Source organism: Gracilinanus agilis, chromosome 6 (assembly GCF_016433145.1).
Source record: "Gracilinanus agilis isolate LMUSP501 chromosome 6, AgileGrace, whole genome shotgun sequence".
Classification (NCBI taxonomy): Eukaryota; Metazoa; Chordata; class Mammalia; order Didelphimorphia; family Didelphidae; genus Gracilinanus; species Gracilinanus agilis.
In genome coordinates, this window is record NC_058135.1 from 176118265 (window position 1) to 176139890 (window position 21626).

The 21626-nt window shown below is 36.0% G+C and overlaps 1 protein-coding gene across 4 annotated transcripts in view; it reads right to left on the reverse strand.

The window, feature by feature from the left end:
- UBE2K (ubiquitin conjugating enzyme E2 K) overlaps nt 1-21275 on the reverse strand; it is an 80441-nt gene extending 59166 nt beyond the window's left edge. Inside the window, exon 1 of one of the 4 annotated variants that reach the window (XM_044680407.1) lies at nt 21027-21275. In XM_044680407.1, the coding sequence (XP_044536342.1) occupies nt 21027-21089 (63 nt within the window). In that variant the 5' untranslated portion in view covers nt 21090-21275. The remainder of the gene's footprint in view (nt 1-21026) is intronic. The other 3 variants (XM_044680408.1, XM_044680406.1, XM_044680409.1) reach the window with 3 other exon arrangements.
- Nucleotides 21276-21626: the final 351 nt, after the last annotated feature.

The window sequence follows — 21626 nt, forward strand, 5'->3', positions numbered from 1 at the left end:
TCAAATCAGAGCTTATGATCTGATAGAGGGATATAAATTATACAAAAGCTATGTGGGCTGTGAAGGGAAAGGTTAATTACTAAACAAAGTCATTAGAAAGACTTCCTGATAGTAGCATTTAAATTAGTCTTTAACTTTGTTCCTAAACTAGAGCCCATGAACTTGTTTCCCTAATATGTGGAAAATTTTAGCTAAATATAATTAGTTTACTGAAATCCTATGCATTTTATTTTATTAAATTTAAAAATATTATTCTGAGAAGGGGTCCATTATGCTTTTACCAGAATGTCAAAAGGATCTATGACCAAAAAAAAAAAAATAGTTAGGATCCCCTACCTTAAAGTATATATATAATGATTCAATAAAGAAAGAGGGAAGTAAGAGGTCAGAAGGAATATTGTAAGCTAAAGCATAACAATACAATTCATGTTTGGAAGGCAAGAGAAGATTCCTGTTTTGTTAGAATACTGAATAGATGAAGGGAGTAATAAGATAGGGCATGAACATCAAGGATGTAACAGACTATGACTATGGAGAGTCTAAAATGTCATGCAGGAATTTGGAAAGCACTGAAGATTTAAAAGAGGAAGAGAGGAAGAGTAAAGGGCTATGAGGTGGGTTTAAAGAACAGGGAAGGAGAAAAACAAGACTGGACTTTCTTGGAACAGTCCTGACTTAGGATAATGAAAGCCCAGACCAGAACGCTGGCAGTGTCAGAGAAGAGAAAGAGGAACACAAGAAATATGTTATGAAGTTAAATTGTCATGCCTTGGCCCCACTAGGCTTATTTTTTGCTGACTATAAAAAGGAATCTGATTAAACAAATGCTGCCATAAAGGCTCTCTGTCAACACATTATCTCCTTTGTACAAGTCATACTAAGACTTTTGAAAGATGGAGCAGATATTTCTTCAATATTCCTCCAGTTATTAGCATGAAGCAGCTTAAGTATGGAAAAGTAAGTGCACAAAAGATGTTTGATCTTGTCATACAATACAAAAAGAAGAGATTTTTTATAGATGGTTGAGTTTCTCTAAATGTTCTTTTTTGGGGATGACATTAAGCCTAATACATTAAGCCTCAGAATAACATCGAACCTTTTAAATGAGATCTATAATTCTTCAAGAGTTTGGCCAAAATATACATGTAGGAAAAAATACTTGAATGAAGAATTTCCATTGTGGCACAGAAGATAGTACACTATTTCCTGGTGTCTGGAAGACCTGGGTGCTAATCTAACCTCAGTCACTTAATAGCTATGTGATCTGGGGGTAAGTCACTTAACCTCATTTATAAAATGGGAATATAATAATAGCATTTACCATCTAGGACCAAATGTGATAATATTTAAGAAGAACAGCACAGAGGAGGTGCTTATTAAATGTTTGTTCTTTTCCTCTAATATTTTAATATAGATAGCCAATTGTTCTGGTCCCTTAGTACATATATTTTAGTTAGACATTGTAAACAGACAATAGATTGGCCCAATAACTGAATAATGATGACAGCAGATTGTTATCTGGAAAAATGCATTATTTTTAAAGATCTCCCCAAAATATGGTCTTATTTGTGATTTCTTTGCTATAACAGAACTCCCAGTAAAAAAAGAAATTCCTTGGGAGGAGCTAGTTGGCTTCATGGGTAGAGTGAGACCTGGAGATGAAAGGTTCTGAATTGAAATGTGGCCTCAGACACTTACTCCCAAAGCTGTGTGATTCTGGGCAAGTAATTAACTCCAATTGCTATGCCCTTACTACTGTGATACTTAGCACTGATTCTAAGACAGAAAGGGAGGGAGGGGGGGAAGGAAGGAAAGAAGGAAGGCATATACCCAGTATTGATTCCAAGACAGAAGGTAAAATTAAAAAAAAAAAGAAGTATTGGAGCAGTGAGGTTTTATTGGCTTTCTCAGAGTGACAAATTCAGAATGGGACAGAGACAGGACTTGAACTCAAATCTTTGGGTTTTGAGATCAACTTTCTTTCTACTACACCATATTATTTCAAATTAATTTTACTCAGTGAGAATGTATGGCCAAGAGGCAAAGAAACCACATTTGAAGCTTTAAAGCTGCATTCATCAAGGGGCACTGCAACACAAAGAGGCGAGGCTTACAATGAACAAGAGTGAGTTGAAATGTATTACTAAAACATACTTTGTTAAGAAAATCAGTGTAAAAGTCAAGGATGCATGAAGCTCCTAGGATCATATATGGGGTCTTGCCTGTATCCATGCCTTCTTGGAGCTACATCACTTATGTCACCTAGGCTGGTAACCTAGTTACGTCAGTGTGGGTTATGCCAGTCTGGACCTGATTTGGACATGACTGAATTTGGAACATATGTGAAAGGAAGAGTTAAAAAAGGACTGATGAAGTGTTGACTCTCTTCCTCTGGTGACCTACCTAGGGAAGCTGTGGCAAGTCTGAGATCACATCCACATGGTAGTTTAGATCAGACTATTTTACTTTTATCCTTCTACCTAATTTCGCATCTTTTACCTATCCAAGTGATTCTAAAAAACTTTATTAATGTAAGGCCAGTCTCATGAATTTTAATTCTTACAGAAAAATTTAAGAAGAAAAAAAGTGGTATAAATCAATGAACAAGCCTTAATAGTAAGTGGAAGCAAGAAAAAAACTTATACAATGACCACACTAAAAAGACAATCAATTTTAAAAGACTGATAAATGTAATAATGACCAATCATAATTCCAAAGGATCCATGAATGAAACATGCTTCCCATCTCTTGAGAGTTGATGAAGTAGAAGTTAATAACACATGTGGTCCAACATGATCGATGTGTGTATTTGATTTGTTTGTGCTCATTTGTAGAAAAGAGGGTTTATTTTTCTTTATTTGAGGGGTGAGAATCAAGAAGGGAGAAAAGGATAATGGTAATGATGAAAAAAGATTAAGAATATCAATGATGCATCTTAAAAAGCACATAGGAAGCAGCTAGGTGGCTCAGTGGCCAGAGATCCAGGCCTGAAGATGAGATGTTCCAAGTTGAAATTTGGCCTTTGATATTTCTTGTCCCTAGGAAAGTTACTTAACCCAAATTGTCTAAATTTTACAGCTCTTCTGCCTTGGAACTGATACTTAGTACTGAAGGTAAGGGTTTAAAATAATATTATTGTATTAGAAATAATTATTAGAAAATATAAGAAATTATTTACCAACATAACTATTTAAATGAGATGGATGTATATCTACAAAAATATAAAATAGTTAAGAGTAGGACATCAAGAAAGAGAATTAAAGGGGACAGCTGGGTAGCTCAGTGGATTGAGAGTCAGGCCTAGAGATAGAGGTCCTAGGCTCAAATCTAGCCTCAGACACTTCCCTTATTACACTGTGTGACTCTGGGCAAGTCACTTGACTCTCATTGCCTAGCCCTTACCACTCTTCTACCTTAGAACCAATACACAGTATTGATTCTAAGATGGTAGATAAGAGTTGTTTGGTTTTTTTTTTAAACTCTTCTTCTGTGTATTGACTCCAAGGAAGAAGAGTGGTAAGGGCTAGGCAATGGCCCAGGGTCACACAGCTGGGAAGTGTCTGAGGTCAGATTTGAACATAGGACCTCCCGTATCTAGGTCTCAATCCACTGAGCTACCCAGCTGCCCCCAAGATAAGAGTTTGAAAAAAGAGAGAGAATTTAAGTTATGCAGTCTCAGACCAAAAAAAAAAAAAAAAAAAGAATAAGCCATAAACGAATCCCGACTAAGAAAAAAAATATACCTTGAACCAGATAGACTTATAAATTCTACGAAGGTAAGATTTACTCCAATTATCATATAAACTGCTTGCAAAAACAGGAAGAGATCCTAATAAATTCCTTCTAGATATGAATATTTGTCTTTTAAACTTTTACCTTCTGTCTTGATATTAATTCTAAGAAAAGAGTGGCAAAGGCTAGGCAACTGGGGTTAAGTGACATCCCTAGAGTCACAAAGCTAGGAAATGTCTGAGGGCACATTTGAATCCAGGACCTCCCAGCTCCAAGCCTGGCACTCTACCTGCCACCATAAAAATGATCTTAATATGCAAACCAGAGCTACAAATCAAAAGAAAAAAACAATATGCCACTATGTTCAATGAATACTAGTACAAAATTTTTTAATTCTATATTAGTAAGAGTCTAGATCTTTTTATAAAGATTGCACATTAGGACCAGGGAGGATTTATGCCAGGAATACAAGATTGGTTTAATATTAAAGACACTATAATAGATCATATTAATAAAAAATAATTAAAACCTCATAAATTATTTCCAAAAATTCCAAAAACAAGCTGGTAAAACAAACTACAATTCCATTTCTATTAAAAACAATAAAAAGCATAGGAATAAATGGACCTTTTCTCTATATGATAAACAATATCTAACAGAAAACAAGAGTCACCATTGCAACTGAGATAAAATAGGGATGAAAATAAGGACAAAAAAAATTGTAACAAGGATAAAAACTCTAGAGGTCTTTCTATTAAGATTAGAGGTAAATGTGTCCTCTATCACAGTGCTAAAAATTGATAATTATAGCAATAAGACAAGAAAGAGAAACTGAAGAAACAAGTATAAACGAAAAAACAACAACACTGCTACTTGCAGATGATACATGGAGAATCCCAGAGAATCTAACAAAAAATTAATTACGACAGTAACTTCAGCAAAATATGAGACATAAAATAAATCCACATAAATCACTGGTATCCCTATATAAACAAAAACTGGCAGGAAGAGATACAAGAGAAAATTCTACTCATGATAACCACAAAATGTATAATATGTGAAAGTAAACATACTGAGATATACACATAGCAACTGAATAGATAATATATGTGTTTTTTATATGCATGGGCACATGGGTTCCTGCAGGCAAGCACACACACTTGAGCATACACACACTCACAACTACAAATTACTCTTCACAGAAATAAAGACCTAATTAAGAGTGATTAAAAGCTCACATTTAGAACATGCCAATTTAACAAAAATGATATTACCTAAATTAATTTATTTATTCAATACCATATCAAATTACCAAAGGATCATTTCATAGAGCAAAAATAAATAAATAAATTCATTGGGAAGGACAAAAATGTAAAAGATTCTCAAGAGATCAATGACATATGAAAAACCCAGTGGAAAAGCTCATTGGCTATGGGAGGGAAAGAACATGAATCATGTAACCATGAAAAAATATTCTAAATTAATTAAGTAAACAATTTTTTTTAAAGATTCTCAAGAGAAATAATTAAAATGGGAAGGAGGGGAGTCTAGCAGTATCAGATTTTCAACTGCATTATAAAGCAATCATCATCAAAGCAATTGGGTACTGGTTAAAAGATGGAAAGGACAATGAATGGAATCAATTAGGTACACAACATATAGAAACAAATAACTACTGTAGTAGTATAGTGTTCAAGAAACCAAGACTCCCAAGGACTGAGGAAAGAAAAGATTTACTTCAACAAAATCTGTTGAGAAAACTGTAAAGGAGATTGGTTATCAAATTAGGTTTAGACCAAAATCTCATGCCATACTATAATAAAATCCAAATGTTTACATGATAAAAGTCACATAGTAAAATTAGAGGGTCAAAAAGAAAATACCTTGCTCATCCTAAGCTCAAAGGACATATAGATATAGAGGAATATAGAAGATAAAATGGATAAATTTGATGAAATAAAATTGAAAAGGATTTTGCAAAAGAAAACCAATGCTGTTAAAATCAAAAAGGAAAGGGTAAACTGGCTAAAAAAAATCTTTGCAGTAAGTTTCTGATAAATCTGATATCTAAGATATATAAGATACTGATTTAAATAGTGTCTCAAAAGTCTATAAGTTAAATGTAATAAGTTGAACTGCAACACTAAAATTTTTGGGACACAGTATTGAATTCTAAGACCTTTACAACCACACTCTTCAATAGATTTATCGTCAAAGGTTCTGAACAAGCAATTCTCAAACAAAAAAATCCAAGCCATCAACAGACATATGAAAAGAGGCTCTAAAATACTAATTATTAGAGAAATGCAAATTAAATAAAGTGAGTTTCCATCTGACTGGGAAAGATGGCCAAGAAAAAAGAATATTGTCATGGATGGGGTAGAAGACAGGAACCATGGAGTATGCACTGTAAGCATAATTGTGAACTGATGGTCTAGCCATTATGGAAAATACCTTGAAATTACATCTAAAAGGGTACTGAACCATACATATCTTGGATTTGAGCAATACTGTTATTGAGCTTATAACCCCATAAAGATAAAAGAAAGTGTAAAAAAAATAAATACAAAACTATATAAAGCAGTTGGGTTTTTTTAAACCCTTACCTTCTTAGAATCAATATTGTATATTGGTTCCAAGGCAGAAGACCTGTAAGGGCTGGGCAATGGGGGGTTAAGTGACTTGCCCAGGGTCACACAGCTGGGAAGTGTCTAAGGCCAAATTTGAACCTAGGACCTCCCATCTCTAGGCCTGTATAAAGCAGTTTTATCCACTTCTGAGTTATATGACCCTAGTGTCAAATCACTTAATCAAAACCGGCTAGCCCTTACTGTTTCTTCTGCCTTGGAACCAATACACAGTATTGATTCTAAGACAGAAGAGAAGAGATGGGGAGGAGGAGAGAAGGAAAGAAGAAAGATAGAAGGCGAGGGGAGGAAAGAAGTTTCAAAGAAGCCTAGGAAAGACTGGTATGAATAGAGTGAAATGAAAGCAATCAGAACAATTTACACAGCCTCAACTATGATGTAAAGAAAGACAACTTTAAAGACTGAAGAACATTGATAAATCCATTGCCCAGGGAGCAACTAGGTGGCTAAGTGTATAGACACAGAGATAAGAGGTCCTGGGTTCAGATCTGTGCTCAGATACTTCCTAGGTGTGTGACCCTGGGCAAGTCACTTAACAACTATTGCCCAGCCCTTACTGCTCTTTTGCCTGAGAACCAATGAACAGTATTGATTCTAAGATGGAAAATAAGAGTTTAAATAAATTCAACATCCAACTATGACTACAGTGGAACAATGAGGACAAAATATGCACCTTAACCTCCTGACAGAGAGGTTGCAGACTCAAGTGAAGAATTACAAATCCATTTTTAGATATGGATAAGTATGAGAGTTTTGTTCCACTATATTTATTTGATAAAAGGGAGGGAAGCCAGCAATGGCAACCCGACCACCGAAAAAAAAAAAAGGAAACAGAGAGAAGAGGTAGTCACTAAAGAACATTTTTAAAAGGACAGGAGGAAATAAAAAGGAATACAGAACAAAACAGACCAAGCAGAACAGCTTTGAAATAACATGTAGATTCTTTGTTATAAGGGATGGCTCTCTAAAAGGGGGAGACACAAAATTTTAAGTATGTAAAAACAAAAAAATCAATAAAAAACTTATTTTTAAAAAGAAATTTAAAATGTTGAGCTTACTATTAATTCTTCCAAAAAAGCAAGCTATACAGAATAGGAATATATCTTCACACGTAATCTTTTTCTGTTCTGATTTTGTATATAGAATTCAGAATAATTTTTTTCCCCTTAAAGTACACAGAATAGAAAAAAGAATGTTCAGAAGGAAACACAATTAGGACAGCTTTGGAACAAACGTGAATGTATTATATACTAAAATTTAACTCTGCTATATGGAATGAGATTTGAGGTTTCACAGAATATCCTATTTTTTGGTTTGTTTACAAAAATGCACATATTTGGTGGTGTTAGTCAAGTTCAGAATAATAAAAAAATTTAACATGTTTTTTAAAGGCGTCTATGTGCCAAGCACACTTTGCTACTAGATACTCTGGATGCAAAGAAAAACAAAACAATCCCTGCCCTCAAGAAGAGCAAGAGCCTGTGTGTGTGTGTGTGTGTGTGTGTGTGTGTGTGTGTGTGTATCAATTAAGTATAAGTGAAACATATACAAGGTAAATTATATACAAGGTAAATATGTAATAACACTAAGGGGAAAAAGGATCAAGAAAAATGTAATATCTATAGATATAGATATACATACATATACAAGCATATACGTTAGCTTTTGGAGTGAAATGAGATTTGAAGAGGTAGAAGTAAGAAAGTTGTTCATTTTTAGGTAAGAAAAACTGAAACAGTAAAGATATTGGCTTTCATGGACTGTCAGTTAAGAAAAATATGCCAAATATTAATAATATGGAAATAGGTTTTGAACGATGATACATGTATGACCCAGTGGAATTGCTTGTCAGCTCCAGGAGATGGGAGGGAAGAGGAATAGTAAAGAACATGAATCATGTAACCAAGGGAAAAGTTTTAATTAATTAATTTTTAAAAAAGAAAAAAACAATTTGGCAGACCTTCATAGGGTGTGGGGAAGCAAAGAATATATATATAAGGTTGTAAAGGTAAATTAGGGCAGGGTTGTAATGAGCATTTTATTTATTTTTTTTTAAACCCTTAATTTCTGTGTATTGGCTCCTAGGCAGAAGAGTGGTAAGGGTAGGCGATGGGGGTCAAGTGACTTGCCCAGGGTCACACAGCTGGGAAGTGTCTGAGGCCAGATTTGAACCTAGGACCTCCTGTCTCTAGGCCTGGCTCTCAATCCACTGAGCTACCCAGCTACCCCACTGATGAGCATTTTAAATATCAAACAGAGGTATATTTGGTATATTTTTTATCTCAATTATAGATTAATATAGCCACTGGTGTTTATTAAATAGGAAAATGAAATATGATTACGCTTGTAGGAGAATTACTTTGATAGTCTATGTATAGGATGGGTCAGAGGAAGAGAGACTTGAGACAGGAAGATCAAATAGCCTTTTGGTTATTGCAATAGTCTGGACTTGAGCATAAGTGGGGTCCCTTGTGAGTAAAGAGAAAAATCTTTGCAGCAAGTTTCTGATAAAGGTCTGATAGCTGATACACACACACACACACACACACACACACACACACACACACACACACACACGTAACTGATTTAAATAAAGGATTTTCTAGATACCAAACAGCACTAAGACTTTTGGGACACATCTAGAGAAAGAACTATGGGAGTAGAAATCCAGAATATATGAATTGTCACTTGTTTATATGGGTATGTGATTTGAGGTTTTGGTTTTAAAGGATTACTCTTTAGCAAAAATGAATAATATAGAAATGAGTTTCAAGTGATTACATATATGTATATGTGTATACATATATATTAATTAATTAATTTAAAAAAACAGTGGAATTGCTTGTCAACTCTAGAAGTGGGAAGGGATAAGGGGAGGGAGAAATCATGAATCATGGAAAAAATTAAAAATTTTTAAAAATTAATTAAAAAAAGACCTTTGGAACACCCTGCATATAATAATGACAGCCATTCCCCAAAACAAGCTATAAAGATATAAATGATGAAGTCTAGAAAATTATCAGAAATTAGGTATGGAAGAGTAAAAGATAATGCCAAAGTTTGGCACCTGGACAGAAACTGAGAAATTCAAGAAGGCATAAGTTTGGGGAGAAAGAAAATTATTTCTGTTTTCAACATGCCAGCCAGTCAACAAGCATTTAATAGGCACTTACTATTTTCAGGCACAATGCCAAGTACAAAGGATGACCCAAATATAAACACAAAGAGAGTCCCTACCCCTTCAAGGAGCTTTCATTCTAATGGGGGAGGGAAGGAGAACAACCTAGAGGGAGTTTCTCACCAAATGGGAGATAGGGGCCACAGAGTCAGTGATGTTCCAGGGGGAGAAGGCCATTGCAAATAATGAAGTGTGGAGAGTCAGAAGCAGAACCAGAACACATGAGTTTGAGATGTCTATGGGAAATCCAACTTGAAATACTCAATAGAAATCTGAACATAAAGCCTGGAGCTCAGGAGAGAAAGAGAGAACTGATATATAGAATTGGGAACAGTTTGTAGAGAAATGGTAAGTAAACAAGAGGGGAAGGATACTGATGAGGTTACAAAGTAAGAAAGCATCTAGATCGGGGGTCGGCAACCTTTTTGGCCGTGAGAGCCATAAACGCCACATTTTTTAAAATGTAATTTCGTGAGACCCGTACAGTGCTCACAGTGCTCACTCCTGTAACAGTGCCTGAAAAAAAAATTGACTTTATAGCTCCTGCAGAAAGAGCCATATTTGGCCCTCAAAAGAGCCAGATATGGCTCAAGAGCCATACGTTGCCGACCCCTGATCTAGAGAATGGGTTCAGACCAGAGCCTTTGGAAACACCCATAGTTAGGAGTGTGATATGGAAAAAAAAACCAGAATGAAAATGAGCAGTCAGACAGGTAGGAGGCCACCAACAATTCCAAAATTGCTGCAGATATGAAAAAAATATGAAACAAAAGACTATCAATTTTGGCCATTAAGAAATCGGGGCAAGAGCAGCTGGGAGGCTCAGTGGATTGAGAGCCAGGCCCAGAGACAGGAGGTCCTAGGTTCAAATTTGGCCTCAGATCTTTCCTAGCTGTATGACATTGGGCAAGTCTCTTAACCCCCATTGCCTAGCCCTTACCACTCTTCTTCCTTGGAACCTATACTTAGTATTGATTCTAAGATAGAAGTTAGGGTTTAAAAAAAAAATCATTGGTAACTTTGGAAAGAACTACTTCAGTATGGAGACTTTGAGTGTGTAGAAATTGAGAATGAGCCAAGAAATACTGAAAACTGGAAAGATGGGATGATTTCAAGCACCATAAGGTGGAGAAGATTATTAAAGAGGTTCAAGAGAGATAGAGCAGAACATGCTTGGCAAGGATAAAGGTTACCTCTTTAGAGGCTAGAAAAGGAAGAGGGAGAAGCCCAGAACAGGAAAAGGAGGTTCCCAAACAAGAGGTTTTATTTTCTCACTTAAATATGATGTTAAACTCCACTAAGAGAGCATGGGGAAATGCCATGGAAGACTTGAGAAAGGAAGACCAATGAGAGAGCAAAACATAACCGAAAGACAGCATGTGCTTAACCAACATGACATAGAAGAAACACCTTATCACAAAGGACAAATTATTTAAAGGATTTATAGGAGGATGATATTAAAAAAAAAAAAGCAGCACAGTATTAAAAAATGTAGCTGGACTACAACCTATACCACTGAAATACTTATATAGAGATTAAAGAACCATCAAAGTAACATATAAAAAAGTAATTATGATCAGTTTAAAAATAGTCACGTCCCTGGTTTGAGCTCAATTTAATTAATTTAATGTCCACCTCTAAGGTCATTAACTATGTAATTCCTTCTCACTAACTTTTCTCCTAAATTTCCTTTAGGCTTTTTTTCTGTAATAAATATATATTATCCTATGATATCATATCTCATTGTCATCATATATACATTCCTCAATATGCCATCATCTACTTATACCAAAGCTTACTCTCATCCCATGTACTACCACCTCTCTCTTTTCCATAGTAAGCCTAAAAAGGTTCATCTTCAGATTTTCTCTGAATGGCCAGATAACTAAGAAATTACAAACTTCAGCACTCAGCACAGTGACTGGAATAGCAGGTCCTTAATAAATACTTGTTGATTGACTGTTCCATGTGAACATGTAGTCAAATCTTAAGACTGTTATTTTTATTCTGTAAATATCTCATTAAGAGCAAATTTTTCCTTAAGTCATGTACTCTAACCATTAGGTCTATCTATTTATGCATATACAAATTTGTGGCATCATCAAAGTGGCTCACCTATTACTCCCTGAACTATTCATTCAAGATTAATGCACATTAACTCAGTGATCAATAATGAAAGTGGGATGCTTCTGCACTTTAAAGATTCTATAAACTCGAATATGAATCAGTATTATGTTATGTGTGTCCATCTCCTTGAGTTTTTATATAGATTTTTTTTTTAATTTTAAACCCTTAACTTCTGTATATTGACTTATAGGTGGAAGATTGGTAAGGGTAGGCAATGGAGGTCAAGTGACTTGCCCAGGGTCACACAGCTGGGAAGTGTCTGAGGCCAGATTTGAACCTAGGACCTCCTGTCTAGGCCTGGCTCTCAATCCACTGAGCTACCCAGCTGCCCCTTTATATAGATTTTAATATCTTCCCTGTGCACTCTCAGTAGATATTTAAATGAGATTGGAAAATAATGTCCTATATATCATGATACCTTTTTGGTCTTCTATTTCTACAAAGTTATAAAAACTAATCCAGCTTCAATCTGTTGCCAAGTCTATTGTAATTTATAACCAAATTCTCATAATTGCTGTTACTTCCTTATAAATTGAAATTTATTTTTTAAAAAAAGCCCCCACTATACTCCTCAAAATATTTCAGATGACGACATAATATAATGAGAGGTAATCATGCCTCTTGCAGAGATACTATATTCTGGAAGCTAAGATCATATTAGCTTTATAACTATTTTAAATGGTATGAATGAAGATCTGGGTTTGAATCTAGCCTCTAACACTTCCTAGCTGTGTGATCCTGGGCAAGTCACTTAACACCCCCCCACACACACACTGTCTAGCCCTTGCTGCTCTTATGTCTTAGAATTAATATTACAAGACAAGGAAAATTTTTTTGGTTTTTTTTTTAATGGCATGAATGTAGACTATGCGGCTGTAAATAAACATATACTAGCTGTTTAAGAGAAAAACACCAAAAACATTACATACCAATTACCATACAAAAAAAGATAATATATGTACATTAATCATAATCAAAGGAAAACTGATGTAGTGCTAATAGAGTAGGTTAGTTTTTTCCAAGTTGCTTATTAGTTCATCATAAAATTCATTACATAAAGATTTCAATTTTAAGGGGAAAAAAAACGAAAATTTTTTTTCTGAAAAGCAACTTTCCAGGGCACATCCTGGAGTAAGGCAATATTCATTCAATCAAAATCTTTCATGCCTATGCCAGTAACCAAAGTAAAAATTCAAGTTCCAAATGATGACCCTAGGACACTGAAAAACTGTCAATTCTCAAAGAAAGCAAATAAGTTTTAAGTTAACCACAAAATACAATTAAGACCCTTATTCTGATGAACTAAAACTACTAAGGAGTGATCTGGCAATTAGACTTCATTCTTTTAAGGAAAATATTAGTGAGTTTTTTTATATATTTTATACATGCTTCCCTGCTATGATTGATTCAATATAGACTAACCTGATATTGATCCAGAGTATGTTAAAATCACAATGGAATCCTAAATGCCAGTTACTGAGTCCAAGTGAAAGACTATATATCCTAAACTGCCTTAGGGAAATTTTACTAGATCTAAAGGCTTTAAAAATAGGAAAAGTTTATTTCCAAAAGTAATTTGTAGAGCTATATCTGCTATGAGACCTAGTACCTACATCATTTTAAAATAGTTTTCAGCTAAGGTTTGCAAAGTAGTTGCGAAAATGTGATCTCATTTGTTCCTCACAACCACCCAGTGAAATAGGTGCTACCTCCTTTACAAATAAGTACACTAAGGCTTAAAGAATTTTAGTGACTTGCCTAGTCATACAACTATTATTTAACACAGGATGTGAACCTAAGTCTTTTTGACTCTGAGTTCAACCCTTATTCACACTGCTTTTCTAGGTTTATTGTCCTTTTCCAAAAACTATTTTTGAGTTATTAAAAAGCATATTTTACTAAATTCACAATTGTGCTATGAAAATTATTCTTTCCTTGGTTTATATGTGTCAGTATGTCCTAGTTACAAGTTGGAGTAAAGTTTCTTTTGTGTTTTTATATTGCTTCAATTTTATGTGAAAAGTGTACTTTTTCATTGTAATCTAATATAATCCAGTTTTCTTTCATTTGCAATCTAAATTATAAGAAAGTAATACAATGGCTATATTACAATGATCAAAAGTTGCACATGTAATGAAGTCACATCTTTATCTGACTCTCTAAAAGTGACCAGTGTACAGTATATACATATTTCAATAAATACAGTAGTTTTCCTCATAAACTATTACTGTCTTCTTTGTATATATAACACCCACCCACCCACCCCCATACACACACTTTCACTCTCTATTTTTCCTTTTAAACAGAAACTGTTGCTACTCAACCAAAAAAGGCTCTGGAAAAGCAATTTGTCCATGTTAGGTAAACTAAGAATGCTATTTTTAAAATGAGATAATTGTTTACCTATATATTATTTCTCTTCTTCACTTGCTTTGATAGTCAGTAGTGGCTGCTTAAGAATGGTTGGTTAAGATAGCTAAAGAGAGATGAGTGACTCCATTATAAAGTCAAGTAAATTTAAAGTAGTTAATAGGATACTTAACTGCTCAGACTAAGCATTCACTTTCTTTCACTAAGAGAAGTTAAATTCTTGAAAATGGCATTCAGGGGCAGTTAGGTGGCACAAGAGACGGAGAGTCCAGGCCTGGAGTCCCATGGGAGGGTCTGGATTCAAATTTTACCTGAGACACTTTCCAGTTGGGTGACAGAAAGCAAATCACTTAACCTCCATTGCCTAGCCCTTACAGCTCTTCTGACTTGGAACCAACAAATTGAATTGATTTTAAGAAGGTAAGAATTTTTTTTAAATAGCACTCAACTGTAAAACTTCTGGTCCTCATTCTCTCTCTCCATTTTTGGAGGTGAAATATCTACAAAGAAAATTACTTAAATAAGAAGTTTTTTCTGCCTATGAATTTAAACTTGTGCAATTCAAAGGAAAGTAGCTTTATCTTCTCTAAACTTCATACAAAACTGTCTCAGCAACTAGTAACTTAATGATGAATTGTTAACAAGCAATAACAAGATACAAATAGATCATTTTTTAGCAAAGTGTCTCTTTTCTTAGAAGAAAATAATAGATCTAAATTACAGGTAGTTTTAACATCAAACAACAATTGGCTATGGGTATAAAAACAATTCACTTCTACTCCAAGGTTTCACCGCAATATTAACTCTTCTCTGAGCAACAATATCTAAAGATTCTTAAGCCAACCATCTCTTTTTTCATTTTCAGGTTTTTTTCTAAATTCTTATTCTTTCTTAGAATCAATACTAAGTATCAGTTCCAATGCAGTAGAACAGTAAAGAGTAGGCAATTGGGGTTAGGTGACCCAAGGCTGCAAAACCTAGGAAGTATCTGGGGTCTCATCCTGAACCCACAACCTCCCATGCCCAGGTCTGGCTCTTTGAGATTTTTGCATGTACTTTAAAGATCTGATCAACACCCTCTTCTCCCCTCCCCACCAAAAAAAGTTTAAAAAAGAAACAAAAAAAAAAAGAGAAGCAGAAAAAAGACAGTGGCCCCATATAGATAACCTTGGACATAGCCATAAATGAATTCAAAATCACAAGGAAATAATTCCCAGGTGATCCTTTGGTATCCAAGCATGAATATTCTTAACTCCATAACAGCTTACAGAGAGTAAAAGTCTGGTACTAGTTTCAGGTAGATGCTAGCAAGAATATCCTTAATTTCCTACCTAGTTTAGTCTGAAGGCTTAAAACAAGTTCCCCGAGTCAATAACCCATTAATATTGGGACAAGTTATGAACAGACTTTTTAGATGACTGGGAGGGTAAGAAAAGTAAGATTGCTTCTCGTATCTCTAAATTCCAATGAACATCTTCCCTAAGATATAGAGATAATGAACTAAGTTAAGATAATTTGTGGAGTTAGGAGAAGAGAATGTTATCTCTTGGTACAGATCTCTTACTAGTAAAAATATATATAACAAATTATGTAATCCGAGTTTCTGTGGTTGACAACATCTACAGGTTTCCTTCCACCTATCCCATGCCAGCAGTGCAGAGCGAAAACTCCTTCCACATCAACATTAGCTGAGAAAGAAGTTTCTAGGACTGCAAGATAATCCTCAGACTAGTTGAGGAAACCTAAGGTATCACAGGATAACTAAATCTGTTGATCTAATGGTCTTAAGAGGTCATCTAGTTAAACACCCTCATTTTCCAGATGAGAAAATTATGGCCCAAAGAGGTAAAGTGACTGCCTTTAAGTCAAAAGAACATTAAGGAGGGAAGCTAAGTGGCTCAGTGGATAGAAACCCAGGTCTAGAAACAGGAGGTCAAATCTGACTTCAGATACTTCCTAGCTGTGTGACTCTGGGCAAGTCACTTAACCCCAATTGCCTAGCCCTTACACTCTTCTGTGGTGGGACCAATACACAGTATTGATTCCAAGATGGAAGGTAAGGGTTTAAAAAAAAAAATTTAAAGAGCAAAGTCAAGATTTAAATTCAGGTCTTCTGTAATTCAATTGTTTTTTTCTATTTGTACCCTGTGGCTTCAACTTCAATTATGAAAGGAGTTCCCCAAAATAATGATCCTAGCAGGAATACTTCCAAGATCATAGAAAGGATCAACCTCCCACTGTCAAGTACCACCTTAGTCTTTTGACTATTTTTCTGAAAATAATAATACACATTGTCTTCATTTGATCTAAACGAAAATTCTACTTTGCAGATGAGGTTCACTGAGGTTAAGAAAGGTTAAGTGATTTGCCCACAAACACATAGGGTAGTAAAAGTATTTGAGCCAAGATTTGAATTCCATGTGTTTCTGACCCATAAGCCCAGTGTTCTATTCCACTATGCCACCTATCTGTCACTAGTACAAATAAAAAAGATATCTATAAGGAATAAAAAATGTTAAGACACCAGAAGTTTAGGGTCAGAATGCTTTCCAGGAATAGGGAAGAATGTGTGCAAAGCCATGTGTCATGGGGGGGGGGGGCATTCAGTAATCCAATCTAATTGAAGTATAATTATCTAAAAGAAAAGTTGTGTCAGATAATGCTCAAAAAGGAGGTTGAGTCTAATTATCAATTGTATCAAATGGAATTTGGTCTATATTCAGTAAGCAATGGGAAACCATTTTAAATTTTGTAAATGTTTGTTAATGGTGAGAGGACATGTTTTTGGGAGCACTAGGAGGTACAGATTTTGTACACAGAGGTAGAACAGAACAGGTTTAGGTTCATCCAGGATGGACGTACAAAAGAGAAACACACAAAACTCAGTACTGGTGGTTTGTGGATCAACTTTCAACAAAATATATAGGCCTTATTTTTTTTACCATATACACACAGCTTCAATGAGCACTATGTGTGAGGCAATTAGCTAAAAACATCACTAAGTTAACATAGATTTTCCTTTAAAAGCACATTTTTTTCACTATAATAAACAAAATGGTCACATTTCTTTCAGGCAAGATTTAATCTTCTGGTTTAAATTAAAAATAAAAACATTACCAGAAAAGAAAATTTAATAAAATTTTAAAACTAAAATACAACATCTGGTATGTTTTTAACTTGTGTGGACAATGGAAAGTGTGAAATTATGTGAATTTCTAAGTTGTGAGTTTATTTGGGTTCCTACTATAAATTATCTCACTTACTTTCCAAAGAAAACATAATATTGTTAAAGCTAAATCCAGCAATTAGCTTCAAATAAAGCAATCACTATCAATTTTAAAATTTAACAGGAACATCTAACATTTTAAAAATCATATGGTATGAAAATTTGATGTGACAAATATAATTAGTATGTATTCACCCTAGTTTCATTTTAACAAATTAAACTGCATTCCACGAATTTAAGTTTCTTCCAATACAGGTCTATAAATTGTGCCAAATGTGTGTAGATACAAATATAAATACATCTAATTAAACTAAGATCACTATGTAGTATGAAATAAAAGTTCAACTAGCAAGAGCGTATGTGTTCTCTAAAAACAAAACATATCTTGCCTACTAAACTGGAAGTTTAAAAATATACAAATCACCACTCAAAATGAAGAGCAATTAATTTTTTTTACAACTAAACATTTCTAAGCTAATTACAGGTGTTATTTATCTCTTCAAAATCAGTGATCACATTGAAAACACTGAACATGATGATCCTTCAAAGACACTATGGGAAGACCAAAAGCTCTTTTCATATTTCAACATTTAATTTTTTATAAACTAGAATCTAATTGGAAGAAAAATCTATTCACAAATAGTCTTGGAATCCAGGGTGAAAATAACTCACTAAAAAGGTCACATTTCCCGGTTAATCATTCCATTAATTCCATTTCAATGTCACTGAAAATAAAATTTAAAAAGCAAAAAATAAAAATTCATGGTTTTGTCATTTTCCTTGCTATTAGAAATGAAAGTGTACCTAAATACTAAATTCTAATGATAACTCAGGACTGACAGAGGATCTATCTTACATCCTATTCCACTAATTTTGAGTTACTATTTCTTTAAGAAAACATTTTTGAACTAGTTAAAAATGGCTCTAGAGATCAAACTCAGATAATATCTTAAAATAATGAATTTCAAATAAATAAGAAACTTTGAAAAAGCTACATAAATTTCCAAACTCAGACCTAAGGAAAAATGTGGACTATCCTTTTACAAGTTAAAAATTCTTACAAAAAAAGATGTTAAGCAAATACCTCTGAAATGCAACATGCCTTTGATATCAGCTGATAGTAAATAGATTCATAATACATAAACAAACCTTAGGAGAAAAGAATGGAGAATTCAAAACTTTAAATAGTGAAAAAGAATACTAACTTGACCAGACATTAGAAAGCCTTTTATAGAGCTTGATCTTCTTAAAAATAAGTGATGGAGGGGGCAGCTGGGTAGCTCAGTGGATTGAGAGCCAGGCCTAGAGACAGGAGGTCCTGGGTTCAAAACCGGCCTCAGACACTTCCCAGCTGTGTGACCCTGGGCAGGTCACTTGACCCCCATTGCCTACCCTTACCAATCTTCCACCTATAAGTCAATACACAGAAGTTAAGGGTTTAAAATTAAAAAAATAATAATAATAAGTGATGGAAACTTTTCATCCAAGATTAAATGATAGGACCTTTCTATATAAATGTCCTTTTCTACTGACTTGGGGGAAAGAGGAAAAAGAAAGGAATGGTTGCTTTCAAATGTTTATTGATAGAGAGCAGTTCCCAAAAGATAACTTGATCTAACCATTCATGATTTTAACTCTGGACACAGCAAGATAGCTTTCCTATTCCAGTTTTACCACCTCCAAACAAGTCTCATAAGAGAAAGAGTACACAGAAATAGTTGTATTCACTTAACTATGCATATTACAAAAAGAAAACAAGTATTTCTAGTAACTTTGAATTCAAGTCCTTAAATAAATATTATGGTGATAAGACAATCAACTTTAAAATGGTCAAAGAAACCAATTTTTTAAGTAGTAATGTGTAATCAGGTAGTGTAAAAAGGAAGCATCAAATTCATATTAAGTGTTTAAGGCTATACAACTTTGCTATACAAAAATCTATTTTAAAAATAGTATTTCGGTGTGTTAACAAAGAAAACCTATCCTTTTTTATTATGATTACTCAGGTCAACTGCCCTGAAGCACCTCCATTTCATTACAGTTAGAATCACCTATTAGTCTGTAGCAGTGCAGACACTTAGGGCTCTGAAGAGTGCAGTGGTTTCTGCACTGTACCACAAAAATACACAGTCATTCTTCCATTCATTTTGGCACTTGAACAAACATACAGGTCAAAGTTCACACACATGCTCGGTAGAAAATACTCATTTGGAATACTAACATAATACACAAACATCCCAACTGTACTAAGGAGCTAGTAATTTTGTAAAACATAAGATACTGTGTCTACCTGTGAAGATTTGGCATCTTTTTCATATGATCACTATAGACTCAAATTTTTAGGTCTAATGCCAACCTGAAATCATTTACTCTTCATCATTCTAAAAGAACACTAAATTTCGAAAATAACATTCCCTTTATTATCAAGGTATCATAAAAACAAGACATTAAAAATAGATCATGATCATGCTACAATTACTATATTAATTATTCTGCTTCTATTTTAGGGAATATATACAAGTTTCCAATCAAACCTTAATTCCTTAATTTAATTATCATATGGTAACATAGTAATGCAATATCTATTTCTGTTTTAAGTGTGGGAAAACTGTTTTGAAAGGTCAGCGTTGTTTGAATTTTATGACAAACCATAACATCGTCAGACGGTTACAAACATATATATTCAGCACTAATATAGTGTGCATGTTATCTAGAAGAAACAGAAAGAATTTTGGCCAACTGGTAATTTTTAATCATTCTTTTAACAGTACATGATAATTAAGCTACCTTTCATCCTCGTTCAGGAGAAGATAGTCTGGTGAACTTTCAAATTTTCAATAAAGCTTTTTTTCAAAAGTAACATACAAGTTAGCTAAAGGGGACTTAATGAAGTTTAAAGTATAACAACTCATCTAGACAATGTCTAAAGAGTATATTATCTACTGACCTTTAAAGATTATTTAGAAATATCCTACTGCAATCTGTTCTCCCCCAACCACTGTCACTGGCTAAAAATAAAAATTCAACCAAATGCTGCCCTTCTTCAGACAAAACATTTAAGGGGTCAATTAGGGGTCCATTCCTGGAGGACCTGGAAGTAATAATTTATTTCAGCTCAAAAAAATCTCTTCACTCCACTAGGACACTAAACCACCATGTTGTCCAGTCCCTTTCCTGCCTACCTTTCATCCAACACATCTAAGAGGAATCACCCAAAAGATCTTCCTTTCTTTTTTCGCTAGTGCCTGGGGATCCCCGCCAATCTCTTCCCATAGGAAAGATGGGGGAAACCTCATAATACACAACCCATCCCCATCCCCGACCACCCATCCACCGGGGCCTTCAGCAATCCTGCTCAGAGTCCAATTCTCTTCCCACCTTTCCCCTTCCCCCAACCTACTTCCCAGGGTTTCTCCGCCTCGGCCTGCTCCCTCCCGGCGCCGCCGCAGCCACACTTCCTGCAGCAGCGGCCACCGCCTCAGGGCTCGAGCTGGTCAAGTGGACACCCCCTTCCCCACGCTGTCCCCTCAAACCCAAGCCTCGCCTCCCGCCGCCCGCCGGTGACACCGCCAAACCGGGGCCCGGGAGAAGGGAGTGGAGGAGAGGGGAGGCTGCCTCTTCGACAAGGCGCAGAGGGGAACTGGGCATGTGGGGGGCCGCCCAGGGGTGCCGGGGTCCAAGAAGGTGGTGCCCGAGTGGGGACCCTCGGGCTGAGGCAGGGGACCGCCGGGAGTTCATTGCTGACCTCCTCGCTCTTCAGCACCTCCTTGAACTCTCGCTTGATTCGCTGCACCGCAATGTTGGCCATGTCTCCTCCCGCAGCCGTTTCACACCCCCCGCCTCCGCCACCGCCACGACCGCCGCCGCCGCCGCCGCCGCCACCTCCTCCGCCGCCGCCGCCTCCTCCTCCCTCTGCGATTTAGACTAGAGCTGGGGAGCCGTGCCGCTGCCGCCACTCTCTCCTCACAGTGGAATCACCTCCGCGCCCGGCCACCAAAATGGCGCTGGGGCCGCGCATGCGCATGGCGATTGCCCAGCCGGGCGGCGCAGCGGCTCTCGTTGTAAGCCCCCAGGAAGCTTCTGAGCCGCGAGCCCGCCAGCCGGCCGCGAGCTTTGGCCTGTACGCCGCCGCGTGCGTGGGATGGTCCCGGGCTTCCGTGGCGCGCGCGCGTGCACTAACCTTTCACCCTTACCCCCTCCCCCGCCCCGTACTCGCGGAAGGGGTTACCTGTAAGCGTCCCTAGATTGATACTATTTAGGCCTCGCCCCTTTCCTTTAAACTCTTCCGCGGGCTCCTAGGCCCCTGGAGCCTTCGGGTGCTTTCTTTGGCGCTTCGGTCTCAGCT